At 54.0% G+C, this 27,424-nt stretch overlaps 1 protein-coding gene across 2 annotated transcripts; it reads right to left on the bottom strand.

Annotated features, from left to right (window-relative positions):
• Positions 1-1,581: 1,581 nt before the first annotated feature.
• Positions 1,582-27,132, bottom strand: TESMIN (testis expressed metallothionein like protein). 2 transcript variants are annotated; one of them, XM_079103173.1, is made up of 10 exons: positions 27,074-27,132; positions 26,458-26,916; positions 23,418-23,576; positions 21,554-21,674; positions 20,689-20,765; positions 18,535-18,626; positions 5,368-5,470; positions 5,050-5,187; positions 3,455-3,630; positions 1,582-2,524 (listed from the first exon to the last, which is right to left on the bottom strand). In XM_079103173.1, the coding sequence occupies exons 2-10, from the start codon at positions 26,857-26,859 to the stop codon at positions 2,320-2,322; spliced, it is 1,473 nt and encodes a 490-aa protein (XP_078959299.1). In that variant the 5' UTR covers positions 26,860-26,916; positions 27,074-27,132; the 3' UTR covers positions 1,582-2,319. The 2 variants fall into 2 exon arrangements, with proteins under 2 accessions (XP_078959299.1, XP_078959300.1); XM_079103174.1 differs by lacking the exon at positions 27,074-27,132 and having other exon boundaries at positions 23,441-23,576; positions 26,458-26,556.
• Between the last annotated feature and the right edge of the window lie 292 nt (positions 27,133-27,424).

Here is a 27,424-nt window from a genome sequence, read left to right as displayed (position 1 = left end):
GAGAGGTGGCCAGGCAGGAGGTGGCGTCAGCTCTGCCCAGGCGGGGCTCACTCACTGTCAGGATGAGCGCGAGACCCTGCATGGGAGCGTGTGGGGAGACCAGGCCTCCGGGAGAGCTGGATCCTCTCAGGAGGCCTGGGAGGAGGCAGGCCAGAGGAGGAGCAGGCCTTCTGAGGATGAGCACGTGCAGGCCGTGGGCAGCCGGCCGGGCCTTTCCCTGCACTCGGGCTGTGGGCCTGAGCAGCCCAGGGCCTGGTGGCCCACCCAGTCTGGGATGCCTCCCCCACGTGGTGGCCTTGGGCAGCCACACACAAGCAAGCATGGATCCTGCCTGGGACCTGCGGGAATGGCTGCTGAGGCTCAGCGAGCTGGGGAGTCAGGCTCACCTGCTGCTGCCCTCGTCCTCGGCGGCCCCCAGCCAGGCCCAGCCCCGTCTCAGCCGCTCCCCACCCCCACCGGCTGTGTGCTCCAGGACCTGGGCCACCCTGTGACCCAGGGTCCACGTCCACCCCGCAGACCTGGACGCGGGCCTCGTCTCTTCTCCTTCGCCTGCGATCCTCTCCAGCTTGAGCAGGCGTCAGGCCGAGGCTGCCCGGCATCAGGAGGCTCTGGGACACTGTGCTGCTCACAAGTCCCCAACACTGCTGCCATTGCTGTCGGGGACAACCCGGGGCTAGCCCACTCCACGCCACGCAGGCTCATCCAGGGCATGGATGCTCGAGCCTCCTGTGCTCAGCCTGCGGACCAGCACCCACTGCCACCGCCACCCCGCCTCACTGGCTGCCAGACAGGCCTGCGCACTCGCTCCTCCCGGAGGGCCCACAGGATTCAGACCCAGGGTCCCCATGTTAGGGATAACCTTCCCGCGGGTGCCCAACATAGGACAAATCAGTGGTGACATGTCCTGTTTCTGCAACCTCAGATCCAACCAACAGCACACTGAAAACATTTAGAAGTTAAAAATGCAAATAAGAATCCCCGTAGATGACAGCTGTTTACGTGCCCGCTGTTAGGAGTGACCTAGAGGGAGCTGAGGACTGAGGGGCGGGCAGTGCCGTGTGAACACCGCGCTGCTTTAGATTGGGCGCTGTGTGGGGGTGCTCCTGGCACCAGCCCCTGCCTATGCCAGGGCTTTCTGCCACAGAGTCTGGATCCCAAGGGGGGAAGGGGACTGGCAAAGGAGACACCCTGGGTCAGAACAAGGCTATAAACACCGCTTGCCTCTCAGCTCCTGGCTTACTGACGTGCTGCTGGCCCTGCCACCAGCCTCCTCCACTGGAGGGTTCAAACCTGAGCACTCCAACATTCTCTAAGTGGCCAAGGCGACTAACGAACACGAACAGGAAAGAACACGACTTCAATACATCCAGGAAGGCTATTAATAAGACATATTTTCAAGTACTAAATATGACAATCGAAGATTTTAGAATCTTTATTAATCTTTATATTTATAACGGAACCAAAAGAGTCAACATAATAACAAATCTTACCTGCTGACTTCTGCAAACTAATTACTTTAACCATGTTTTACATTTAATAATAATGCAACAATAATTCTGGAGAAGTTAATTGGATAATAGAGCTTTTCCGCAATTCAAGTAGAAACATGGGAAACTAAATACAACTTGAAGTCCTGCAACCCAACCCTCCTGCTGCCAGCCTGGCCTGTGGGCCCCACCTGCCTGTCTTCGTGGCACTGGAAGGCTGGTGACCCCATGAATCTGGGGTGACCGCCATACTGCAGATGTCCTCTGGGGTGCTCAGTGGCTCCCCAAAGATTGTATGTCACATCATAACAGCTCTCTGGAGGATTTACTTCTAAATCATTTAAAAAACGCAAACGGAAAACAAAAACCACCTGGTTTCTCATGTAGGGCAGCCCCTGGCCCCAGGGCAGCTCTCTCTCCGGAGAGAAGATGCCACAAAGGTGGCCTGGCCGCGTCCTGCTGAGCACCCTTACCACCCTCCAGGTCTGGTGCAGACCAGAGCTCCCTCACGTTTTATTTATTTTGGGGTGTGAGGGATTGAACCCAGGGACACTCTACCACTGAGCTACATCCCCAGCCCTTTTTATTTTTATTTTATTTTGAGACAGGGTCTCGTCAAGTTGCTGAGGCTGGCTTCAAATCTGTGATCCTCCTGCCTCAGCCTCCCGAGTCGCTGGGATTACAGGCGTGCACCACGCACCCGGCTAAGAGCTTAGTCTTGTCTGGCTCGTGAGGCCACGGGCAGGCTTCTTGCTCCTCCAAACCACCTTTGTGAACCAGAGCTTCCCCAGAACACCCAGCATGTGCTCTGTGGTACTCAGGGCTTGCTATACTACATGGTACCCGACTCGATTTTCAATCCCTTAGACTTAAACTCTATGCGGAGAATCTGCGACAAGCATCTTCCGAATTCCTCCAGGATCATCTGCTCCGCCAGGTACTCTGAGCAGTGCTCCTTCTCCGCCTCCTCGCCCTGGGCCAGCAGGCAGGCGCAGGTGGCCTCCACCACCTCCCAGGAGATGCAGGAGGAGGGCCGTCTGCAGGAGAGAGGCGGGGCCTGGCTGAGCATGCTGTCCCCGTACCTTCCTGCTCACGCCAGCCTGAAGGCCTGGGGCAATTTGTGCTGCCTCTGGCCAACTCAAAGGGCTGGGTCTGGGGGAACAACCCTGCAGGCCCAGCTGCCAGCCTCTCGACGCCCTCTTCCAGCAGAGTCCACCTTTTCTCAGAATTTGCTCCACCACCCAACCCTGGGGCTCCTGTGCTACACTGTGGAACCTGAGGGCTGGGCAGGGCTTGGGGCACAGGACTCTCAGAAGGAGGACTGCGGACAGGCCAGGGAGGGTGCCTGCCTTCCTCCCCAGGCTGTTGGGAGGTACGAGATGCACGTGGCCCCAGGACACGCCTTGCACTCTGGCAGCACGCTCCGTGTCCTGCAGATTTGGGCTCCCTTTCCATGTGCTGGGGGGCAGGCTCCTTGAACGGAGCATGTCGGAAACACCCCAGGGAAACTAAGGAAGGGTGAAGAGCCTTGGACTGTGAAACAGAGTAATGCCGGTGGTCAGGGGTCTCTGCAGATCATGCACAGGACTGGAAGTGCCATTCCAATCAAGGACAGCAGGGACCCTACCAGACCAGGCTCCCAGCAGGGGCTCTGTCCCCTCCCCAGGGCAGCGAGAGCACCGCACGCTTTGCTGAACAGCCAGGTGGCAGGTATGGCGCCCAAGGGCAGCCAGCTGGGCCTTTTTGTGCCTTGTGCAGAACAGGGCACCTCCAAGGAGGACACGCGGGCAGAGTGGTTCCCGCGGTGGGCTGGCCCCTAGTGCAGGTGCAGATGCAGGTGGGGAAGCTGGCCTCCCTTCCTCCCCACCCCCCGGCCAGCCCGGCAGACACTCACCCTCTCCTGGGTGGAAATGGCTTTCTCTCCTCTCAGATTAACCTCCGTCACCCTGCAGGTTCGGGGCACCTACCTGTCTTTTCTGAGCTTCGGTAGTCCTGAAAATTTAGCTGGTGACAGGCGATGGCTGCCTTCAAGATCTCCCGTTTCCACGTAGCTTGGCAAGTTCGTTAGTGGTTTTTGGTCTGGGCTTTCTTCATAGTTTTTGCAGCCAATGCATTTGCAAGTAGAAGAACACATGATTTTGGCCTGGTAATATAAAATGCTTCAGTAAAATTAGGTTGTCCTAGAAGTTACCAAAAACTGACAAATTCTATTTGGACTTTAATTCTTCGCTTATATTTGCTCATGCGCAATCCACAATTTTCATACCAAAACCCCAACACAGATGCTGTGAGGAGTGCATGGCAGTGGGTGCTGCTGCCTGGGGGGACAGTGGTGCTGCTGACAGTGGTGGGGCCTGTTCTCCTCTGCACTGGGATCCAGCAAAGCTCTCCTGGCTTTTTCAGGAGGTTATAAGGGATTGAATGCAGGGTGCCCTACCACTGAGTCACACCGCCAGCCCTTATATATTTTAAGACAGGGTCTTACTAAGTTACCAGATTGGCCTCAAACGTGCAATCCTCCTACCTTAGCCTCCTGAGTCACTGGAACCACAGGTGTGGCCACTGTGCCCAGCTCTCCATCTGGCCCTTGCTTTGCACAAAGCCTGATCTGACTGGTCTATGACATCCCAGCTCACAGCCTTTCCTTCACGTAGGAAGGCGTGGGGCAGGTCCTGCTGCCGTGCAGAACGTGCAGTAGGGTGGGTAAGAAAGACACCAGAGCAGGCCTGAGGTCAGGCGTGCTAGGGGAGACCCCCTGCCTGCTGCTGTGTGCACCCAGGGTCTTCCCTTGTGGTGTGAGACTCAGGGAGGGTGTCCCTCCAGGCCCACCTCCCTGCCCATGCAGGCCTTCCAGCCTCCCCTGCTGCAGCCCTGACCTCCCTCTCTCCTTTGCTGCTCAGAGGTGCAGAAGACACTGGTGGTGTCTTGAGCAGGATGCTCTGGTGGCCAGGCCACACCACACAGGTGCTGAAGGATGGGCCCAGCCTCTCCTCTTGCCTCCATGTCCTGTGGGCGGCTATCAGGCCGGCCTTGGCCTTTGGAGAGTGGGCTGGGTGGCTGGATGGGTGGCGGGACTCAGCTGGAAGGGTCCCAGAAGGTGCCTCTCCCTGCTTGAACCCTGTGTCTGCAGCGTCTTTGACAGGGACTTCAGAATCCTAGCTGGGGGCTGCTAGGTCTGCCACTCGAATCTTTCTGTGTTTTTTCCAGAATTACCAGTGCTCTTCTTGAGCTTGGGTCTGTACCTCCTGTCGGCCAGCTGTTCATGTTTGGTCTCTGAGGGGCTGCAAGCCATGGAGGAGCCAGCCTGGTCAATTTACCTGGCAAACGGGAGCTGGGGGTCCCCCAGGCCCCATGGGGAGCACCCTGGCTCTGGCCCTGCTCTGGGGAGGAGGTACAGCCTCCCTCGGAACCCCCAAGTTGCAGTGCCCACGTGGAAAAGCCGGGCGGTGTGGGGCGGGCACAGGCCAGGGGCACGGCCAGCCCTCGCCCTGCAGAGCCGGGCCCTCAGAGGCCTGGGCGAGGAAGGGAGGCGCGAACATTTCTAAGGGCACGGGCAGCCCACCTCGTAGCACTCGCAGTAGTTCTTCAGGCAGCCCGAGCGGCGGCAGTGGCAGCCCTTGGCGTGCCGGGCCTTCACGTCCCCCAGCTTTCCCTTCCCGATTTTCGGTTGGAACGCTTCAGGGTTTCTATCCAGACATGCCTAGGACAAAACGGACGCGCCATCAGGAAAGCCTCCCCGGCGCCAGCACCCCAGGCAGCTGGCTTCCCGTCGTGCTGGGGCTCGGCTCCTCGGGTTCTCCGGCGACAGCTGCAGAGGAAGCCCCTGGGTTTTCCAGGACTGAGGTGAGGAGTCTCTGCACATCGTTTCAAAATGTCTTACCTTAATGGCTTTAAGCCGCTCAATTTCATGTCGCAAATTGTTGCAACAGTTGTTACAATTGCAATTGTTGCAAAAGTCCCCGCCGGCGAAGCAGTCGCAGTACCTGCGAGGAAAACCGCAGCCTGAGTCCACGCGTAGGCGCACCGTGGGCGAGAAGCCGCGCATGCGTGTTGGGAAGGGCAGCCTGCCGCCAGGCCGGCCCAGGCTCTGACCTAGGGGATGCCAGCTCCTTTTTACAGAAACTAGAGCGGCCGGGGATGCTCTGCCGCGTCTATCAGAAGAAAGAAACGAGTTAGAGCCCTTGGTCTCGCAGCGTAGGATCCTGCAAGGCGCCACAGCTCCGGGAAGACACTGCTGTGCTCTCTCTGGCCCCCAGGTGCCCTCGGCCGCCTTCCCGCAGCACACCAAATAACACAGAGCTGTCTGGCCACCAGCCCTCCGGGTCCATCTGCCAGCTGGGGACCTGAGAGCCAATGGGAGGAACCTGAGCTGGGCTCTGTCCACAGTCACGAGCTGCAGCAAGGAGCACCTGCGGGAGAGCAAACAGCCGTCTGCCGTGGCACCCACGCTCTGGGCAGGGCCTGTGACCGGATCCCCAGCAGGGGTCCACAGGCGCCCCAAGGGCGCTGGGGTCACAGAGGCAGCGTGGCAGTGCCGAGGGCCCTCTCTGGCGGCCCTCCTGCCAGACGCTGCCCTGTGCTGAGCACAGAGCACACAGGACCCCACCTGCGATCTCTGAGTGTGGGTGAACGCAAGGCTTCAGCGTGGAGACCAGCACTCCTGAGGCTCTGGCCCCGGCTGCACCCTCCAAGAGGCCACTCCCTGACTTCAGGGTGACCAGTGAAGTGGGGCAGGGCTCTTTAAGGAAAACTCTGAGCCCAGGTTTCCATTCAGCTCTGCCACCAGCTCCTTGGCTATCCGATCTGGGCCACTCTGTCGGCCTCTAGAGCTGTGGAGTGGAAATCGAGGAGCCTAGCCTCGAAGTTGGGGCAGATCACAGATGGATGCCCAGGTGTCCAGCAGGTGGTGTGGCAGCTGTTGCAGACACCCCTGCAGTGGAATTCCCAAGCATGGTGCTTTTATGTTTACTGCTTTCATAGTGTTCAATAGTACTTTTAAATGCATGTCAACCCAGCAGGAGAGTCGAGAACACCAGAGGCCAAAAGGACAAGAAGAGTAACTGCAGTGAGCTCTGCAGGGCTGGGGCTGTCCTGGGGCATCTGCAGTCTCCAGTGACCCTGAGCTGGGCTGGCCACAGGTTGCTCACGCAATAGACGGGAGATGAAAGGTACGACTCAGGACGGAGACCCCCATGTAAATGAGGGTCTGGACTTGTGGCCTCCCCAGGGGGTGACTTAGAAGCAAACCTGCTGCATAGAAGGCCGGTGGAGACAGTCCCTCTCCAGGGCCAAGGGACACAGGCAGTCGTTTCAGGAGGCCAGAGGGAAGGGAGGGAGGTGGAAAGCAGCAGGGTGAGACTCGAGGACCCCAGGTCAGCAGGAAAGAGTGGAGTAGCAGCCTCAAGAACTGGGCCCCTCTGGGCTCAGACAGCACAGGTTGCAACTCAGCCCTGGGACCCTGAGCCCCAGAGCTGGGAGCTGCTCTCTGGGGTGAAGCCGGAGGATGGGTGCTTTGGGGCCCCGGGGGATGGAGGCGTGACAATGGGCTGGCTTTCTTCTCCCTCAGTCCCCAGGGTTCTAGCAGGGCCGGAACAAGCCCCCAGGACTCTGCCCAGCCCAGAGAAAACGCCCCGCCAGACTGACGTGAGGCTGCAGAGTCACCCCAGGCAACACCACGAGCCCACTCGAAGCCCCCTCTCACCATGAGCAGAGGGACCAGATACCACGTGCATGTGAGGACAGGCAGGCCACAGAGCCAGAGGCCAGGCAGCGACAAGGAGACTGGGGGGAAGGGCTTCCGTGGCCTCAAGTTCTTGGCTTCACCAAACAAGCAAATGACACTTGTGAAGTATTTTTAAAATTTAGAAAATGAAAGCAATCACAGAGACGTGCAACTCAATGCAAATGGACACCTGGACTGAAAGGCAGTAGTGAGAGAAAGGAAGTGGGGTCAGGCCTGAAGCACATCCGATAGGATTCCAGGAACCTGGAGCGGGCAGGAGCATGGGGAACCGCCTGCCTGGGCCCCCGAGGCGGCATGAAGATCTAGGCACTGGAAAGGGTGGCCTGGGGCAGCTCCAGAGAGAACGAGGCAGCCCTCACGGAAGGGCCACACACGAGAAAGCAGTCGCGACGCAGGCGGGAAACATGGCAAAGCCCTCAAGAGTCTGGGGAAACCGCTCCAGCCTGGTCACCTTGAGTGCGGAGACAGGGGGCGGAAAGCCTGAGGAATGGCCGCCTGTGCCCTCTCCCAGCAAGCTCCTGAGGCTGGGACCCCAGGAGGAAGATAGAGGACCAGAGGCCAGGAAACCAAATGTGGGAAGAAGCAACAGGACCCCTGGCATGACAGAAGAGGTGTCCTTGGTGGGAGTGCGCAGCAGGCAGGGAGCCACAGCTGGAGCAGAAGGCTGCGGCCACAGGTGGGTGGGTGCTCTGTGCTGCGTCACAGAAACCATGTGCTCAGGAAGCACCAGCTCCACAGACCAGGCAGAGCAGCGCAGGGAAGGCCATCAGCCAAGTCCCAGCTGGACCCAGCTCACAGGCATCCCCTGCCTGGTCCACAATGTGTCTGGAGGTTTGAGAGTGAGGACAGGAAGGAGCCGATCTGCATCTTCCCTGGGCCAGACGACAGAGCTCGCCAGGCTGCAGAGCCACAGAGCACCTGCAGCGCGCTACTGAGGTACTGCAAGGTCCACCTAAAAGAGCCCAGGCTCCTGGAAGGCAGAACACAAGGAACAATGACCGCAGACTCACCGTTTTGCCCCAGCCCTGCAACCAGCTGGGGTGCTATTGGGATCCAGGTGACTAATCTAAGAGCAGACACAGCAGGAAAGGCGGACATTGAGACAGGGCGTGGGGCTTGGGCAGGCCGCAGCACCCCAGGGGCTTGCTGGGTCCGCCTCACTCTACGGGGTGGCCCAGGCGAGCGTGAGTTTCCAGAATGGAGGAAAGCTGTGGGCCTCAGCCTCAGGCCCCTGATGAGCCCTGGCCAGGACAAACAGAAGGAAACCCAGGAAGGACATGGTGCCCACAGGGACAGCCCCTTCACAGTGCCTTCACAGACTTCACGGTGCCTCTTACGTGAGCTCCCAGGACAGGCTGGTGCAGAGAAGACGCACGTGCGGTTCCCAGGGACTGGGAGCAGAGTTTAACGGGCACAGGGTTCCTGCTTGGATGCTGAAAGGTCCTGCGATGGACGGTGGCGGGCCGCACACCACGTCTGGCTTCAAAGCCCAGGCCCACACTTTAAAGTGCTAGATTGCTAAGTTTGATGTAACACAATTCTTACCACAATTTTTAAAAGGCAGGTGCAGACTAGAATGTATGGAACGCTGCCATTTGAGTGGAAAAAAAAAAAAAAAACACTTAAATGTGTAAATGTTACAACTTCAGGAAATTGAGGTGGCACAAGTAAGCCTTCATATAGCAATAATCAGACAAAGAATGCCAAAGGATTAAAGAAATCCATTAAAAGAGGTGGACTATTAGATTTGCCTCTATGCTGTGGGTGCCTGTTTATTTTTGGTGCTGGAACCAAACCTAGGACCCTGAGCATGCTAGGCGAGGCTCTACAGCAAGCTAAATCCCAAGCCCAGACCTGCTGTCTTAAATCCAGCTGTGGTCAGGTGTGGTGGCACACGCCTATAATCCCAGTGGCTCAGGAGGCTGAGGCAGGTGACAAGCCAGCCTCAGCAATGCAGCAAGGCTGTAAGCAATCTAGTGAGACCCTGTCTCAAAATAAAAAATAAAAAGGGCTGGCTCAGTGGTTAAGTGCCCTTGGGTTTAATCCCTGGGTATTGGAAAAAAGAAAACCCAGCTGCATTTATCCTGCGGAAAGCACACCTAAAGCAACACCGCCACCACCCAGCAAGTGCGGGGACAAAGGACTCTAGAGTGGAACCGCTCGACTAGCCACAGAAGACACGGAGCAGCTGCATCGGCAGCAGAAGGCTGCCGTCACTAGCGGCCATGGAAGGATCCCTCAAGGGCCTGAGGTCACGAAGTCCCCGGCCTCCGCTGCAGAGCTCCACATACGCAGAGCCAAATGAATTACAAGGAAAACAGGCAAATCCACTCTGAGAGATCCTCACATACTTTCATAAGAAACAGATAAATCACACGAAATTGAGTAAGCATTTAGCAGATTTAAATAACAAAAGTAACGAACATGAGTTAGTGGGTAGATGATTGCACCCAACAAATAGGGAATATGTATTTTTTCAAGTTAATATGAAGTATTTTACAGACTGATCAAGTCCTGTGCCATAAAGGCAGTCTTCACCAGAACTGGTATCACACAGGCTCCCTATCTGACCGCATCATAATTAAATTTTAAAACAATAACAGTGCAGTTTTAAATGCATCTATACATAGTGTGCATATTCGCATACATACATACAAATGTAGACAGACCTAAATAACTCCTGAGGGAAGGAGACTATTACAGTAAAATTAGAAATTTTTTCAAGTGAATGACAATGAAGGTCCCTTTTGTCAACTCTGGCAGGAGGCAGTAAAGCGGCATTTATAGCTTTAAACTCATTTTCCAAAACATCAAGACAGACTGGCAATAAATAAGCAGTTAACACAAAAAGCCCAAACAACAAGAGAGTGAAATAATAAAATGGCAAGAGTGAAGAGCAAAAAGTAATGTACTACATGGAATAAGAACCAGAAACATAAGCAAGAAAATCAATAAAACCAAAAGTTGGGATTCTGAAAAGACTACAAGATAGACAAGCCTCTCATGAGACCAATCAGGTAAAAGTACAAATAGACAAGAGTAGAAATTAAATGAGAAAATTAGAAAATTAAAAAGACAGCTGGGCATGTTGGCCTTGCCTACAATCCTAGTAACTTCAGAGGCTGAGGCAGGAGGATGGTAAATTTGAGGCCAGCCTCAGCAACTTAGAGAGACCCTGCCTCAAAACAAAATTTAAAAGGGCTGGAGGTGTAGCTCAGTCATAGAGTGACCCTGGGTTCAATCCCCAGTACCAAGGGGGAAGAGGCTACAAGTATAGGTATTTAAAAATAAGATAAAATACATTAATGAATATGAAAAATTAAAGAATTCAGTAATTTCTAAGAAAAATACAAAATACCAAAAATGACTGAAGAAATGGAAAACTTAAAAGGAAACTAATAATTACTAGAGAAAGTAAATGGTAACCTATCCCCTGCTCCACTCCAATCTCAAGAGACACAAGGCCCCAACAGTTTGACAGCTGTTTTATCAAGACCTCATGAACAAGTACGCTCTACCTCCCTCAGAGCTCTTCAGAAGGGCTGGGCCGTGCTCAGTGGTGGAGTGCTTGCCTGGCCCGTGTGAGGCCCTAGGTGTGACCCTCAGCTCCACGTAAAAATAAATCAACACCGTCCAGGTATTGTGCCCAGCTGCAACTAAACAACTGTCTCAAAAATGATTACAAAAGGAAAACAGTATTTTCAATAAAAACAGAAAAAAGCATTTGATAAAGTCCATCATTCACTTGTAACTGCAATCCAATAACATGGTGGCAGCGAATCCTTCGCGAAGCCAGGAGCAGAGGGACCGCCCAGGGCGGGGAAGGCGGGGGCAGGAGCACCACTTCCCTGTATTGCACAGTGCGCCTGCAGTGGCCGGCTTGAGACTCTTTCCCAGCTGCTGCCTGGCTCTGTCTGACCACGGGAATGTGAGCAAAAGTGATTTTGGCAATTTCTGGTTATGCCTTGACAGATCAGGAGTATGCCTTTCCCTTCCTCTTTTCTCCTTCCCTATTGATGGAAGGTGAATGTGAAGGAGGGAGCTGGTGCAGCCTTCTTAGACCACAAGATGGGATCACCTGTGAGGATGTCAGAGCAGCTGCCAAGGAGTCTGAGATGCCGGTGCTGATCCGCTGCCATGCTGGTCCTGAAGCAGCCCCAGTCTAGTCTTTGTTGCGGCATCTGGATATGCGTTCACCTAACACAGTATCACTCTACAACCTCTAGCGAATACCTAATTTGGGGAAGGACAAAGAGATCTTAGAAGTGTTTCTATTAAGGGCTGGGGTAGTGGCTCAGTGGTAGAGTGCTTGCCTGGGTTCGATACCCACCACTGCATATAAATAAGTAAATAAAAGAGTCATTGACAACAAAAGACTTTTTTTTTTTTTTTTAAAGGAGTGTATTTGCTAAGACTGGGATGGAGCCACAGGGCCCAACGCCCTCACCGTCCTTCATCACCAGCAGAGCAAGACAAGGAGAACGGGAAGAGCCCAGCAGGGTGCTGGAATCTTGGTCCACAAACAAGTCAGCACAGCGAACAGTGGGACCCAGGCTGGAGCAGCAGCGGGACACAGACCCGCCCACGTGGGTGCTGGCGTGGGATCACCCACTTTTTGTTTTGCAATATGTGCTAGACAACCGTTCACGTGGGAGGAACAAAACTGGATCCCAGCCTAAGGCCATCGCAAAATCAGCTGCAGGTGGATCAAGGCTCAGTGGCCAAAAGCACACCTTGAAGACAGCGCAACCCTCCAACCTTGAGACGCGGCCGGGTGTCACTCAGTAGCTCCTGCGGCGGCCGGGGCTGGGGTTCAGCGGCAGAGCCCTTGCCTAGCACGTGTGAGGTCCTGGGTTCCATCCTCAGCACCACATAAAAATAGACAAATAGAAATAAAGGCATGCCGTCCATCTACAACTACAAAAATAAAAATTTTAAAAAATCCCTCAGGCAGCCATGCATCACTGCACCTGAGACCGTGCCCTAGACCTGGAGGCAGGCAGGAAAGGGGCACAGTCATCTTCATGGGACACACAGGCTCCTACAGGTGCCCACTGCTCAGGCTAGAAAGCCAGCGGGGCCACAAACTCATTTCTAGGGACAGGACAGGACCCTGGTCCCTGACCAAGCCCTCCCTCTCCCCACTCCACAGAGGTCCCTCGGCTCAGCCCTGCTGCAGTGGAAGAGAGCTGGAGAGGCGGCCCTCCCTGAGGCCCTGCTCCCCTGCCTGGCGGGTCACTGGGTACAGATTCCAGGGCTCCAGGCAGCCCCCTGCCTGCAGGGATGCGCACGTGGGGCTGCAGGGCGTGCATCCAGCCCTTGGTGGTGGGAGTGAGAGCTCACTGATTTCAGCTTTTATATGTGAATGTATACTGTGCTCTGCCTGCAAAAACATCTAGCCTCAAAGTTTAAGCCTCCAAGTTGGAAGTCACTAAGCTCCAGAAAGCAGCAAACGTATACTCTCTCTGGAGTATATCCTCAGGCCACAGATCTCCACGTGCACAGCTCCAACCATGAAAGTCACACAAAAATGTCACACAGGCATATTTTATTCCCCCTTATCTCTTATTCTCTCACTGAGTCAGTAAACACTTTCATTACCAAAAAAAAAAAAAAAAAGCCACACAGCACATGAGGTAACCAGCCTAAGGGTGCAAACTCAGGATAGGAAAACAGCACCAGGGGCTTTGAATACCCGAAGCACAAACTGTAGCGTTCGAATTAATCTTTTAAATAAAGCAGAAGAAATCAAAACCACAAATAAGCAACAGGTGACTACATAAAATATCATCACACTGGACCCTGCATCCCACGAGACGCTGGTGGCAACCAGCAGTCTGGCTCATGGAGAGACACAGCCCTTGGAGCAGCACACGGGGGAGGCCCCGCCCCTCCTCAGCGCCAGTCCAGGGCCACGAAGGCCGGGAGCAGGAAGGGTCCGCCCAGTTCTACCCGGTGCCGAGCAAAGATGGAGCTGGACAGGATTGAGGCAGTGAGTCTGCATCTGCTTAAAGTCGCCATATAAGAGAGTCAGTTAAGACTGTCCTGAAAAATGATCCACCCATACTATAAAACCAACTCCTACTTTCAGAGTACTCAGGAAAGAAGAGCCCCTAACGCCAGGCAGAGAGCTCCTCCTCAGTGAAATGGTTTACGACTTAACATATCACCTCCTATCTCGGAAAATCCTGTGGGCTTCACATTCGATTTCTTAATAAGCTAATTATGAAGCAAATCAATGTTTAAAATATATAAAGATGAGAAAGACCCCAACTGCAGTTTAGGGTGTTAACCTGCCCAGTCCCCAAGCCCAGCTGCCGCGGAGCAGTATGGCTGCCACCCACCACCCTCTCCCTGGCACTCCCCTCTTCAGCCTGACCGACCAGTGTTCAGAGTGGCAGGTGGCTGCCTTCCATCAGCCCCAGGTATCAACGCTCCCTTGTAGAGAAGCCAGTTTGTGTTTGTTTTGTGAACCCCCTCAGAGACGCCTGGATTGTCGCCCTGTGCGCACCACCTCTCTGCCCATGGGGAGCTCTCAGCCCTCCGCAGGAGCTCTGCAATGGAAACCTGGTGGGGCCTGCGTGCGGGTGGTCGACCTGGGGCTAGGACACTCTCCCCTCCAGGGTGGAACTAGGCCAGGCGAGCGCTGGGAGCAGCCCACCAGGCCACTCAAACCAGGCAGGGCGGAGGGGAGCTCGTTCAGGGGGCCGCCAGACATGGTGACCAGGCCACTTCTTGTTTGAGCCTTATCGTCCATTTGTGGCCCCTGTGGCTCAACAACCTGCCCTACCCCCCTGGAGAAGCCTCCTGGGAGTGGGCACCCCTGGGGAGATTTTTTCTGAAAAAATTTTAATATAGAGTAAACCAATTCATTAGACTTTTAGAAAATAGGATGTGGGTATGTTGCAGTTAATGCTCAACAAAGATAAGACATTTAGCATTTGCCAGAGGGGCCAGAGACATAAACCAAAGTTCAAGAAAATTACACTACTCCGAAGGTAGGCAGGGCCAGTTTTGAAGTTGGCACCAAAAGGCTCACTCCAGGTTCCTGGCCCCACCAGGCCCTTAGGCGGGTGTTGAGAATTAACTGCAGCATGCGCACCGCGCCGGCATCTGTACTGTGCTCACTCACTGACTTTTAAACACCCATATTTCATATTTAATAATGAAGGATTTGTGATTACTTACAATTTCAGACACTGGGATTTGGTACAGTTACATGGCTTTTTAGACTTTGTGTCCCATGAACTAAGAGTTACTCTATAAAGATTAAAAAAGAAAATGTATTCAGATGGTTACTCTGTGAAAAGAGAATTAGCTAAGCAGCTGATGCTTTGAACAAACACTGAGAATCTCAACCAGACATTTCTAGGCATTATCTGTGTCTGATCATGATGGGAACAGCCCACGCTGTGTGCACGGTGAGGCCACTAGCTAGCTTGTCAGACACACCGGCACTCACCCGGGGACCCGGTGGGGTTGGGAGCAGGTGCCTGCTTCTCTCCACTCTAAGAACGCCTCCTGTGCCTTCGTCCTGGCCTGCCGGGACCTCCCTGCCAAGCAGTCCACAGCAATCTGGCACTATCAGGACGCATGAGTGCTCAGCCAGGCGGAGCTGTGGCACCACCAGCAGCAGCAAGCGCTGCCAGTCACCAGATCTCTGGAACCTCCCTAACTGCAGGGGCATCAGCCTGGAAGTTGCCTTGAGAGGGTGAGCTTCCCCCCCGCCCCCCGTCTCTGAGGCTGCTGGGCTGGGGACAGGCACTGCTCACAGATGGCGCTCCCTGTGGGGACTCGGGAGACCAGAGATGCCAAGGTCCAACAGGCCTTGTGGTGAAAAGGAGGGCACGAAGACAAACCCAGCTGTGACCAGGTCATCCCACCACAGGCGTGGGCGTGTCCCTGTGCACTGGGCACTGTGCCCCTTGAGATGGGGGGAGGGTTTGTCCCTGCAGGGCATGACACCTCCTGGCCTGGGGTTGCTACAGGAACTCGAAGGCCAGGCCGTGGGCTCCGGGGTTATGAGCTGGCAACCCTTGTGCCCCGTCTCACTATGCACAAGCGTGGTTACCTCTGGAGAGCTCTCCCACTGTGACTGTGTCACTGGTGGCTGTGCTAATTTGGTATTCATCTAGTGACGCCCTTGGTGATCCTCATGGTGCCGGAAGTGGCAGTCTACCTGCAGGGCGGACGTGGGCCTGCTCAGAGCAGGGTTCAGACACCAGCTCCACTGCCCCTGCCCTGGGCCCTCTCTGACCTGCCCTGAGCTTGGCAAGGGTGGCCTGGCCCTTCCTGTTCAGAGGCACCAAGCTTGTTAACGGCAGGGTGGAGTTAGTCCAGCATGCGGAAGGAGAGAGAGTCCCACAGTGTCAGGAGGCGGCCAGCAGGCGTGACTAAGGTCACCATGTGGTCAGCATGGTGGTCAGTGCTGAGGAATCCACCAAATAACTGGGGACATGAGACACACACAACCGCACACTTAGAGAACGCAGGCTGGGATCTCAAGTCGTTGCACACTGATTACAAATGACACACAGGTGGAGGAAGTGCGACCTGCCGCTGTCAGGAGCACACTCAACTTTGGCTTTGAGGCGGTGAGGCGTTTTTGTTGGTCAAAAGGACACCTCAGCTAAACCCACGTCATGAGCACAGACGTGTGTGAGGGGACCCAGCAGGGACTGGCCAGCTGTCATGGAAACCAGATGGCTCTGACGATATTTGGCCACCTTCTTAATGCCAACCTAAAAATTAGAGAGACAGAAGGGCTAGACGAGATCTGGGCAGCTGTGCCTCAAAACAGCAGTATAAAGGAGCCACAGTACAAGATCATCAGCTCAGCTTTAAAGAAAACGTTCCCAGAGTCACAGGCTCTCAGATATGCTTTAGGATGCTGTTCAGGGTGTTACCAAAACCTGGGGCATCAAGCACATGTCAGGACCCACCTCTTCTGTCACCTGACTGGTAATCGGGTCATTAATGCTATGAAGAGTGACAGGACCTGGATTGTATTAATATGATGATAACCTGCTAGTAAGTTAGCCAGTCAGCTCCCAATGCAAAGGGCCAACCTGCTTCCATGTCATCTACCGGGTCAGATCAGTTGGAGCCAGGTAGGGCTGACGTTTCTTTTCTGAACTCTGCAGACCATGTGCCCTGGTTTTCTTGTGGAAATCGGAAGAGGCATTAGAGGAGCATATCAAGAGGGATTGACTGGGGACTCACGTGGGATGAGATGCCAGCCACAGCCCTCTGATTGCTCGCTCAGGGCACATAAACCTTGGCAGAGGTGCTGGCACGCCATGAGTTCGCACATGCGGAGGCAAAACCATCCGGCTGACTCAGTGGAATGATGGCAAGCCAAGTAATTATTCGCAGGGAAAGCAAGCACAAAGCTCGTGTTTCTGACGTGTCCATTAGAACAGGGAAAGCTGCTGGGGCCTGCGTGATTACCTCAAAAGAGAGAGAAACGTGCGACTGCTTGAGAGAGCGTGGAGAGGAGCCGTGTTATGGCTTGGATGCGAGGTGCTCCCGAAAGCTCACGTGTGAGACAGTGCAGAAGGTTCAGAGGAGAACTGGCTGGGTCCTGAGGGTCCGTGAAGCGAGCCCCTTGATGGGATTAACCGAGTGCAGCTGATGTAGGGGTGTGGCTGGAGGAGGTGGGCACTGGGCATGGCTTTGGGGTACATATTTCCATCTGGTGAGTGGACTCTGCTTCCTGATCACCACGTGAGCCGCTTCCCTCTGCCACACTCCCCACCTAGAGCCCCGAGGAGTCTATGGACTGAGACCTCTGAAACCATGAGCTCCCAAATAAACTTTTCCTCCTTTAAAATTGTTCTGGTCAGATCTTTTAGTCACAGCAGTGAAAAAGCTAAATCAAGGAGGAAGGAAAAGGAGCAGCAGCAGGTAGGGAGGCTGGGGGAGGAAAGGAAACATGCCGCAGAGAAAGCTGCCCGAGGGAACACGCCCCCCCCCCCCCCCCCCCCGGCCTGGGAGCCACGCAGCTGTGAGCACACGCAGCTCAGAAGCATCGGCTTTCCTGAACGTTCCTGACGTGTTGCCCCACAGGGTGGCACCACGCAGCTCACTAGAGGCCCCAGGTCTCAACAAGCCACAAAGAGAATTCGTGCTTTGCGACCTCCAGACCATCTTGGGCAGCCCACGACGCGCTGTCAGCAGAATCTGGAAGCTGCTTGAGTCATCTCAGTTTCCTCCCAAAACATTAACAGCCACCAAGATGTGACCAGCTGCCATAATCCCAAGTGCATCCTCTCAGGTCCAGAGTACCAGGGAGGGAAGCGAGGAGACAGGCCCCACAGTCCCCATCACTCAGTGAAAGTCCTCAGCCTGCTCTGCACAGCACCGCTGCAAGCTCAAGGAGCTGCTCAGGCTGAAGCAGCAGGCCCTATGGGCAGCCACCTCCCACGGACAACGCAGAGGCACGCATGTGGACAGACGTCCTACTGTCTCCAGAGCCCTTCAAACGGTCCACCCCACAGCCTTGTGCTCCAGCCTCAAACAACCAGCCTCACGCTTTCCAAGGCCGGGACTGCACTGTGCCTAAGGGTGGGACTTTGCAGGAGCCCAGAAGGCACGAGAGGCCAGGTCTGCCTTTCACAAAGTGTTTGACCTGCTGTCCTCAGGCCCACATGAGTGTCTGCCTTGACTGTGACCCAGAGGCTCTGGAGGCAGCAGCAGACTGAACTCCATAGTCGATATGGGACCCAGTGAGCAGAAAGGACGGCTGAGCCCGCAGTCAGGATGTGAATGTGAGCTGACAAAGTGTTTCAACCAGGTTGGTTGACAGAATTGGTGACAATTACAAATGCAACTTTCCAATGGCCAGGCACAGTCCCGCGCAGCCCGTGGCCACCGCACTCCTGAGTGCAGACCACACAGAGCCTCTGCCAGAGTGTATGCCCGCTTCCCACAGGTGGCCCGCAGAGCGCTGTCCACGCCCACAGGCTACCACTGCAGTACAGGCATTGACAACGGCAGAAAAGAGGTCGAGACCACACAGCTAGAATCTAGGCGACAAGCAGACTCGGCCAGAGGGGAGCAAGCTGACACAGCTGCGCAGGCCAGCGGACGGGGCGGTGGAGAGGGGCGGTTACGATCCGTCTTTGCAGCAGCACCCAAGCACAGGTGCGCAGCAAGCGGGCCAGTGGTGCTGCTCAGGTTCAGCCAACTGCCAGGGCATGAAGGTCTGCACAAAGCTGGTCCTAGGGCTCAGAAGGCCCAGAAGCACACCAAAGCCTCCTAAAGGCTTAAGGGAAGCAGCGGCTTACTGCGTTTGATCCTTACCCAGTTAGCGTCATTTTTGGTGGTCCTGGGAGAGCTGACCCTGCAGGGAAAGCCGGCCCGGTGACTGATGAGGGGCGCGCCCCGCTGTCCAGCTGCACAAAGGCAAAGGCAAAAGTGCTTTGAATCGCGTGCGTGCATGCGTGTTCACAGTCCCACCGCCAGCACCCACGGGCATGCTTCTCTCACCCCGAGGTTTACGGCCCACTCCTTCACGGCACCTCCAGGCCTTGTTTCCAAACAGACCCACCAACAGGCCCAGGCCATCTGGAAGGCCTGCCCAGCCACAGGGCCCTGGGGCAAGAAAACCCCAACTGGGGGGGGGGGGGACACAGAGAAGGAGAGGAGAGTGTGGGTAGGGGCCACAGGGAACAGCTGGCGAGCAGCACATAATAGTTGGCTGCCAGGGATATTTCTTTTTAATGAAATATCAGTTGTGAAAAAAAGCTTGCTACATATTCCATAAACAAAGTATTCTTAAATTGTTTTTAGGTTTTAATATATACATGTATAAGAGATTTTGACATCTGATGTCTCATTGGCAACCACTGATTTTTGTCTGCTCAAAAAAATATTTTAAGGCCAGGAGCAGTGGCCACGCCTGTAATCCCAGCAACTCAGAAGGGAGGCTGAGGCAGGAGGATGGCAAGCTTGAGGTCAGCCTCAGCAACTTAGCAAGACCCTGTCTCAAAATCAAACTAAAAAGGGCTGGGCATGTGGTTCAGTGGTAAAGCAATCTGTGTTCAATCCCCAGTACCAAAAAATAAACCTTCTGTAGTCAGTTTTAACAAACTCAGAAGCAGCATGGCAGGCTCTGCCTCGCCGGCACCCTTGCTGCTGGGTCTGTTTTCTTCCTCCTGTCACTCATCAGGGGAGGGTGGCAGTCAAACCACCCCTGACCTGGCTGCCCTCACATCAGAAATTCGAAGAAACTAGTTCTAGATGAAATTAGGGTTGGAGACAATTTGAACATCATGGCCAACATCCTCCAACAATGAGATTCCTTCCGGAAGCATGGGGTTGGAGAAGCGCATCTTCCGCGCCCCTCTTCAGTGGGGTGACATCGCAGCCTGTTAGGGCTGGAGGACGTAGAGACTGCCCTCCTGCTGGGCTGCGTGCACACATCCCCCAGGCTCTCTTGGGTCGGTGGGTCTGGATCCCAGGTGGGTGGGACCTGCCATCTGCATCTCTGGCAAGCTCCCGTGAAATGGCAGTGCTTCCTGTCCCTGCACCACGCTCTGAGCAGTGAGTCTAAGGAGCAGACAGTTACGTGTCTGGCAAGGGAGAGAGGGATCCTAGGAGCACAGCGAGAGTCCTGCTAAAAGAACTGTCCCGGAGGTGAGAGGTCAGGGGAGCCCGAGGGGGCAGGGTGCCTCTCTGACTGGAGGAAGGTGTAGCTGCAGTGGCGGGGTGTCCTTGCAGGCCCCATCTCCTGCAGGTGCTCCCCAGCCAGGCTTAGACTTGCTGTGTCCTGCACTGCCCAGAACCCTTTCTCCTGACTGATGTGCGACTTGAGAAACTATGTCTTTGCTCCCTCGATTGCCTCACTGCCCCAGAGAGCTCATCACCTCCCGAACTTGCCATGTGCCTCCCTCTGGCAATCCCAGCCTCCCTCCCTCCCAGCATCTCCACTGGGGGCTGCGACATCTCTAAATCCCTGTCAGATGGCTCCAAGGCTCCCTCGACACCTGTGCTACTCTGCCATGGAAGCACCACGGGCTCACTTAGGCTGAAAATCGGCAAGCGGGGTGCAGTGCATGCTTCCTGGCCCCCAGGGCTGATGCGATGGTGAAGGAATCCAGCGCATGCTAAAGGTCTCACTGTTTATTTTTGGCACTGGGGTTGAACCCACGAGCACTTAACTGCTGAGCCACATCCCGGCCCTTTTTATTTCTTATTTTGAGACAGGGTCTTGCTAAGTTGCTGAGGTACTGTTCACACCGTTGTGTTTTTTGTTTTTTTTTCCCCCCTGGCACCAGGACCTCAGCCTGCTGGGCAGGTGCTCCACCACTGACCCACATTCCCAGCCCCTTGCTATCAATTTTTAACTGTATGATCAATTATATTTCCTAGTAACTTCAACTGCAACAACTGACATTTCAAGAGACAATAACACCCAAAAAACAGTTGTATTTTTGTATTGAAACAATGACTCACTTGTTGTGCAATGAGATTTAATTTTGCTGGTACTGGCAAAAACCTTCCTACTAAAGTGGTCATTGGCTTTGGGACATCTGTAAGGAAGACAACTGAAGTTAACTGAGTGCCCAGAGTTCTTTTCCACTTGCCCACGGGAGGAAGGACAGATATAGTATGGATTGACCAAGCATGAAGTTACTGAAACTTAGCTGGATCCTATTTGTATGTTTTTTTAAATTCTAGGAAATTTTCGGGTCAATTTTTGTTGTTTTGTTTGCACTTATTATATCCTTGTTTATTTTTCCATCATGAAGTTGCATGAGCTGAGCTTCCAAGGGTAGCCCACTATGCTAAGACAACATTGCTACTGCCCGGGTTCCCAAACTGTGCCACGGTGTCCTGGTACTGCAGCAAGCTTTGCAAGGTGTTACAGGGCTGCCACATTTTAAAGAAAGCCCAGTGACATCTGCCCAGCACCACATCCACTAGTACAGTGTGTGTGTCTTCTTCTCTTCAAATGGTTACTAAGTTGCTGGAAATACTTATGAAGTTATTTGGACTGAATTCTTTATACTAGAACTGAAAGGTATTTCTTTGGCTTAAAGGTGCTAAAGAAGACATTCCTGACAGTGAGGGTACAGCAGACCTCTGTGCGCTGAGCCCAGGTGGAAAGAGCCCCATGTCCTCTTCTGCTGAAGCCCTGCCAGACTGAGCATGCTCCCTTCCCTAGGCTCCCGCATCCCTCGGTGACAGAGCAGGTGGCCAGGTTGCCTTCTCCACCCTCTCCTGGCCCCTTTCACTCTGGTGCTGCAGGCAGGGCCAAGCAAACTCACTGACCAACTCACACATGGCATACAATATGGTTTTCATTCATTACTTGTACCTGACTGTAGATAATTATTTTGGTCTTGATGCTGGGGAACCAAGTGAAGGGTTTTCAGTTCTCTTGTGCCAGAATGTTCTATGCACAGCATCTGTGCACCCCCTTTCAACTGACATATCACCTAAAATGAAAAAGAGTGGTCAGGTTCCATTCCTCCAGGAATATAAACCTAAATAAACTGAAATCTGAGAAAAGAGCTCTTTGATCCAGGGTTTGAATCTGGGGGGAGATGGGAAGCTACACATCTGTTCTCAGTTTCTTTCCATTCAATAGCTGCTTCCTAAAAAGCCTCCAAGAGACTTCCCTGCAGAGCTTTTTGAGTGCTAACAGAAGGTCCTACCCTATCTTCCCCAGTTTCTGACCAGACAGTTTACGGAAAGGTGGCCCCTCACAGAGCTTCCCTCGCACTGTGCTTAACTGCACAGCCCACATTAATGCAGACTGCTCACCAACCTCCTCCCATCCATGCCTGGCTACACTCCGATGCCCTCTCTCCAGCTGTGCCCAGGGACATCTGTACAATAAATGTAGTTCTTTCCTGCCACATGCACATATTATTATTTAACAAGTGGTTGGTTTTTTAAAAACTCCTCTTATTTAATACAAGGACAGTTTAGAATTTTCCAAGAACTAGAAAAATCCTAAAAAGCCATGTGGGTCTTCCTGGGCCTGGTAAGCACTGTAGGATCCCCATTTGGATTCTGACACTGATGAATCCTCAGTGAACTGGGTCGGCCCATTAGTCTCGGTATGGACAGGGCTCACTGAGGCCCCTCATGTCCAAGCCATGTGGCACAGACAGAGGCACAGCTTCTAGTTCCCATGACAACTACACAGAGAAGCCCTGGTGTCTAGCCTTAGGTCGCTTTTAACCTAGACAGGAAAACTTGAAGGGCCATGAAAGACCAACGTGATCAAAGACACACAGAGAGCCACCAAGGGGCCAGGGGTAGATCCCTGGGGGAACCTCACATTGTCCTGATGTCAGGGAGTCCAGCTGGAGTTTCCTTTGCATTTGGGAATAAAGCCAAAGCGACGTGTGAGTGCACTGAGTTGGAGCCCCCAGGCCTCTCTCGCACACCCTGGGCTCTAGGCCCCCGACCCACCCAGGAGCCTCTGCTGACGTCACTGTGTGGTCTAGGGCAGCCAGAGCCTCCCCATCCTGCCGGCCTGATCCAGGGCTCGGGGTAGGATCAGAGAGGCAGGCATAGTGTTTGCCACAGCTGGCCATCTTGTGGGAGCTCATTTTCAAGCATTTCCTGGGTACGAGGTCCACGCCTTAGTGCAGGGCCTCGTTCCAGAAAGAAAGAGCAGCTGAGGGCAGGCCTTGCTGAGGAGTGCTGGAGAGAGACCAGGGCTCCACAGGCCCAGTCCTGGCAGCAGGAGGGTCTGTGGTTGCAGATGCGCAGCTCACACTGCCCTCCAGAGTGATTAGATTGAGACAACACAGCAGGATGATACTGCCCAAACCCTGGCATGACCCATCACATCCTACCAAGGGCGCGTGCTCATCACTGGAATCTGCAGGTGTGAAGGAAGGGGCCCTGTCCTTGAGCCGTGGACCTGCGGCCCCACCCCCATTAAATGCTAAACCTGACCCTGGCTCTGCATGGGCTGACATGACTTCTGGTCACTGTCAACAAACATAGCAAGGTCCCAATCCTTGTTTGCCTTGCTAAGATGGAGAAGAAATGAAGACCTCAGAGGTTAGGAGGTGGAAGTCTCCAGGGGACGTGGCCCCTTGGTAGACAAGACAACCCACAGCTTTGGTCCAACAGGTGAGGAGAGAGAGAGAGAGACAGGACGACGGAGTCCTGGGCCAGCTTTCAACAGGAGTCTGTGCGTGTGTTGCTGGCATAGTTACCATGGGGCCGGAGTCTTTCTTACGAGAGCAGCTGGGGGTCTCCTCTGCCTCTTGGGATGACAGGAAGGTGCAACAGGACTCCTGAGCAAGAGGACTCTGGAAAGCTGCATCCTCGGGATTGCTACTTGTTACGCTGCCACCCCCTTCCTTGATCTCAACCTAGAAAAGCCAATATTGTTTCAGAGAACACATTGTAGACACTTGTCTTTTGGTCGCTTAGTACAGAAAACCTCGATTTGAGCTCTGCATTCAAGTCATGGGTTAAACGGTGCCCTTACCCACAGTGGCTCCTTCCTCCCTGGGGCTTCTAAAACCATGCACCCCCTCCCTGGGCAACAACAAGGGGTGATGAGAAATCTTCCAGCCTCACTCAGGACTGGGGACTCAGAGGACCAAAACCATCTGTCCTGTGCGGGGTGGAGATGGAATTTGGATGTGGTACTTCCACTGTTTCCAAAGTTCAGTCCAAGTAACTGAAGGGCCCCGCTGGGTCTGGCACCTCTGGTGCTGCTCAACAGCCCCTACTCCACTGGAGCTAGAAGCCTCATGGGCTGAGTGTCGCCTGAAATGCTGACCTTTGTCATTGTCCACTGAGGGTGCCTTAAGGTCCTATTAAACCATCTAGTCAATTGCTTTGCTTTTTCAAGAAGCCCCAAGTGCTTGGAGATGCTTTAGTATTATTATGTCATTTATCAGTTGTAATGTATTCAAAGTACTATTTTAAATTAAAAAGTAACCCTTTCCTGCTGCAGTAGTAGGACAATAATTAATAACGGTGAGCACTGGGAACCAGCCCCAGCTCTGGATGCTTTTTTTCTTTTTTGGTACTGGCGATTGAACCCAGGGGTGCTCTACCACTGGGCTGCATCCCCAGCCCTCTTTATTTTTTGAAACAGGGTTTAAATAGCTGAGGCTGGCCTCAAACTTGCAACTTCCTGCCTCAGCCTCTTGCATAGCTGGGATTATAGGCACCAAGCTGGGCACCAGCTGTTTAAACCAAACTTGTCAACTGCAAAATTGACATCTGCAAAATTACCAAAAACAGGGAGAAATAAAATGGTGTTACTGAAAAATCAACTAAATTTTAAAAATTGAAACATCCCAATGTTTAAAAAAATTACCATCAGAATTGAGGGTTTCAAAATTGGGAAGAACATCAAGAAGCCGGGGAGACAGTGCACATTGTGCATGATCCTCACCCACCTCTCCACCCTGCCTGCCCAGGCTGCCTATCAGAGGAGAGGTGACCTCTTCAAAGACTAGGAGGTAGGTCATAAAGTCCCCCAAACAGGTGGTAATTCTAAGGTAACATCCTAAAGACCTCACAGAAGATCACTGAACGGGAAACTGTCTCTCCAAATGTTGAGTGTTGCCTTAAGCTTGGTCTAACCTAGTAAACGCAGAGGTCCAGACAATAAGTACCAAGGACGGGCAAATATTTAGCCCAGCAGACTAGCAGCTAGGTGTAAATCTTCAGAGGAAAGTTTAGCTATATTTCAAATTATTGCCTTACTTAGATATCTCAAATTTTATAGACAAACAGAAATTTTAAATTTTTCTTCTGCTAGCTGTGCTGGGGAGCTTGCCATGCACATCTCACCAAGGTTTAGACTTATCTCCCTATAGCCAACACACACTAGTATAGTAAATATCTCCTCAGCCCTGTGCAACTAATATCTGAACTATTCACACTACAGCAAAATTCCTCTTTCACAGAATGAATCTAAATTAAAGTCAATACATAGGAATGAATCTCCAGAAAGAGTAATTCACTCTGCATATTTACTGGAAAAGTAGTTCCAGTCAGTTTAAATAATAAATATCATTAATGCATCAGGAAATTATTCATAAAAAGCCAAAGTCTCTCCTTTATTTTGTCAAACCAACAATCTGTTAAACTTGGAGGCATTAAAAGAGATTGTCACTGTCTTTATTTTTTTTTATTTTTATTTTTTTGTCACTGTCTTTAGCTTCAGCTAATTCCCTGCCCTGCCGGCACTTGGAGAGGGAGGAACCCCATCTGGGAGCAGCAGGCAGAAGGTGCTGAGACCCCAGCTCCGCCTGGTGGCAACACGGGGGTTTCTGAGGTTTGGAGCCAGCTGCAAATAGTGCTGAGGCGGGCCTTTGCCCTGGGGCTGGGGCTGTAGGGTTCCTCCAAGGACACACAGGACTGTAGAAGCCCCAGCCTCTGCCCCACATCTTCTGAACACTAAGGCTTGGTGAGTAGGACAAAACAGAACTAGAAAAGCAGAAATTGGAGCTCCCCTGCCGTGGCTTTGGCAGGCTCCAGTCATTTCAGCAGATTAGGATCTTTCACAAAAGCTCACGCTAGAGCTCACTGAAATGTGTGAACATGTGTTATACGGTGTTCCAAGCCAGGTCCTTTCCTGGGACCAAGGTGCATTGGTTTCCTTTGAAATCTGATTCATTTAGTTTCAGCAAGAAGAAAGCAGAAAATTACCAGTGGCTCTTCCTTGCTAAGAGCCAGTTAGCTAAGAATCAGCAAGAATTTATTCATACTCTGATCTCTATGACATATCCTTAAAAACCATTTCTTACTCCCAGAGGGAACCTTAAGTTCAGCAAACGAATACCAACTCTGATTCCTTGGTGCGAATGACAAGCTTAATGCATTTAAAGAACGTCAGATGGGACTGGGTTGTGGCTCAGTGGTCGAGTGCTTGCCCAGCCCATGAGATTCCCAGAACCGCAGGACAAAACCTAAATGATGTAAAATGCAGACACCTGAACTCCCGTTACTCTACCCTAAGTTCGGATCCTTCCCTAATAAAGCCGGTGATAGCAGCCGGCCCGAGTTAAGCCTTCTCTTCGCTTCCCTCTCTTGTAAGATGTCTGCACCACGCGGCCAGCTTTGAACCCAGGGCACAGTCACCAGCAGGTAGAAGGGCGTGGCAGGGCCTCCCAGGATGCTACTGACCAGGGAGCGCGCTCACAGGGGGACTCTCGCTGCAGACCCGCGCCCTGGGGTGCGTTTGGACTCGGGTGACCGGCGCGGGGCCCGACCAGAGGCGACTCTTACTGGAATCACCCGCACTCCGGCGCCCAGCGGCACCAGTGCGGGGCCGCGCTGCGCCGGCAGCAGCGAGGACAGGACGTGCACGCTGTAGGCGGGCGGCGCGGCGTCCTCCGGGGCGCGCAGGTCGGGGAGCCCGGGGTAGTCCCCGAGCAGCGCCGCCTGCACCTCGCTGGGGCAGTCGGCGCCGGGCGGCGGGCTGAGCGCTTGCAGCAGCGGCTCGGCGGGGTCTGCGGCGCCCAGGTAGGCGTCGCCCAGCACAGGCAGCTCGTCCTGCTCGGGCTTCACCCCCACGGCGGGGCTCAGGGCCAGGCCCTCCGGGGCGAAGGGGCGCTCCGGGCAGAAAAGGTCGGTCACCATCTCATCGTCGGGGCCGGACATCGCACCCAGCAGAGGGGCCTCTTCCATGGCTGCAGAGGGACGCGGGCCCCGGGCATCGCCCCGCGCCCTGCTCGGGCCGCGCACCTGCAACGAGCGGCCAGGTGAGGCGCACTGGCCACGCCCGCCGGGGGGGACCGCCGCCTTTCCCGCCTGCAGCCCGGCCCGCCGGGGGACGCGGCAGCCCCGACAAGAGCCGGGGGCTCGGGCCCGAGGGGTGCCTCGTCGGGCCGCGGGGACACACCTGGGCCGCCCGGCTGGCGCGGCGACGCTGTGGCCTCGGCTGACTGAGCGCTACTTCGCGCGGCGGCCGTTAGCCGTTGGGGAAGGGGCGGGACCGGCACTTATACCCGGTGGGCGGGGCCAGGGTGATGGGGCGGGCCCTGAAGGGCGTGGTCAGCGCGGTGGGCGGGGTCATGGGAGGGGCAGGGCCACAGGAGGCTGGGGAGCATGCTTGGTATCCACCGCTCCTTCTTTTTTTTTTTTTTTTTACAAGATCTCCAGAAAGGTGTAAAGTTTATTAACATCTTAAAAAAAAAAAAACAGCTATTGAATATGGGGATACTTATTTACAAGTGGGAGGCGCGTTTTAATC

The sequence above is a fragment of the Sciurus vulgaris genome (assembly GCF_902686455.1).
Source record: "Sciurus vulgaris genome assembly, chromosome: 11".
NCBI classification, from domain to species: domain Eukaryota; kingdom Metazoa; phylum Chordata; class Mammalia; order Rodentia; family Sciuridae; genus Sciurus; species Sciurus vulgaris.
This window is presented reverse-complemented; position numbering and strand designations above follow the sequence as displayed.

What these genes read in the sequence shown, in the direction of transcription:
- TESMIN (XM_079103173.1), bottom strand. Translation starts at nt 26,859, where the DNA reads ATGGAAGAGGCCCCTCTGCTGGGTGCGATGTCCGGCCCCGACGATGAG. An exon ending in CCAAAAATGACGCTAACTGG is followed by an intron (nt 5,471 to 18,534) that starts GTAAGGATCAAA and finishes TTTTCCTCGCAG; the next exon opens with GTACTGCGACTGCTTCGCCG. An exon ending in CCGAAGCTCAGAAAAGACAG is followed by an intron (nt 2,525 to 3,454) that starts GTAGGTGCCCCG and finishes TCTCTCCTGCAG; the next exon opens with ACGGCCCTCCTCCTGCATCT.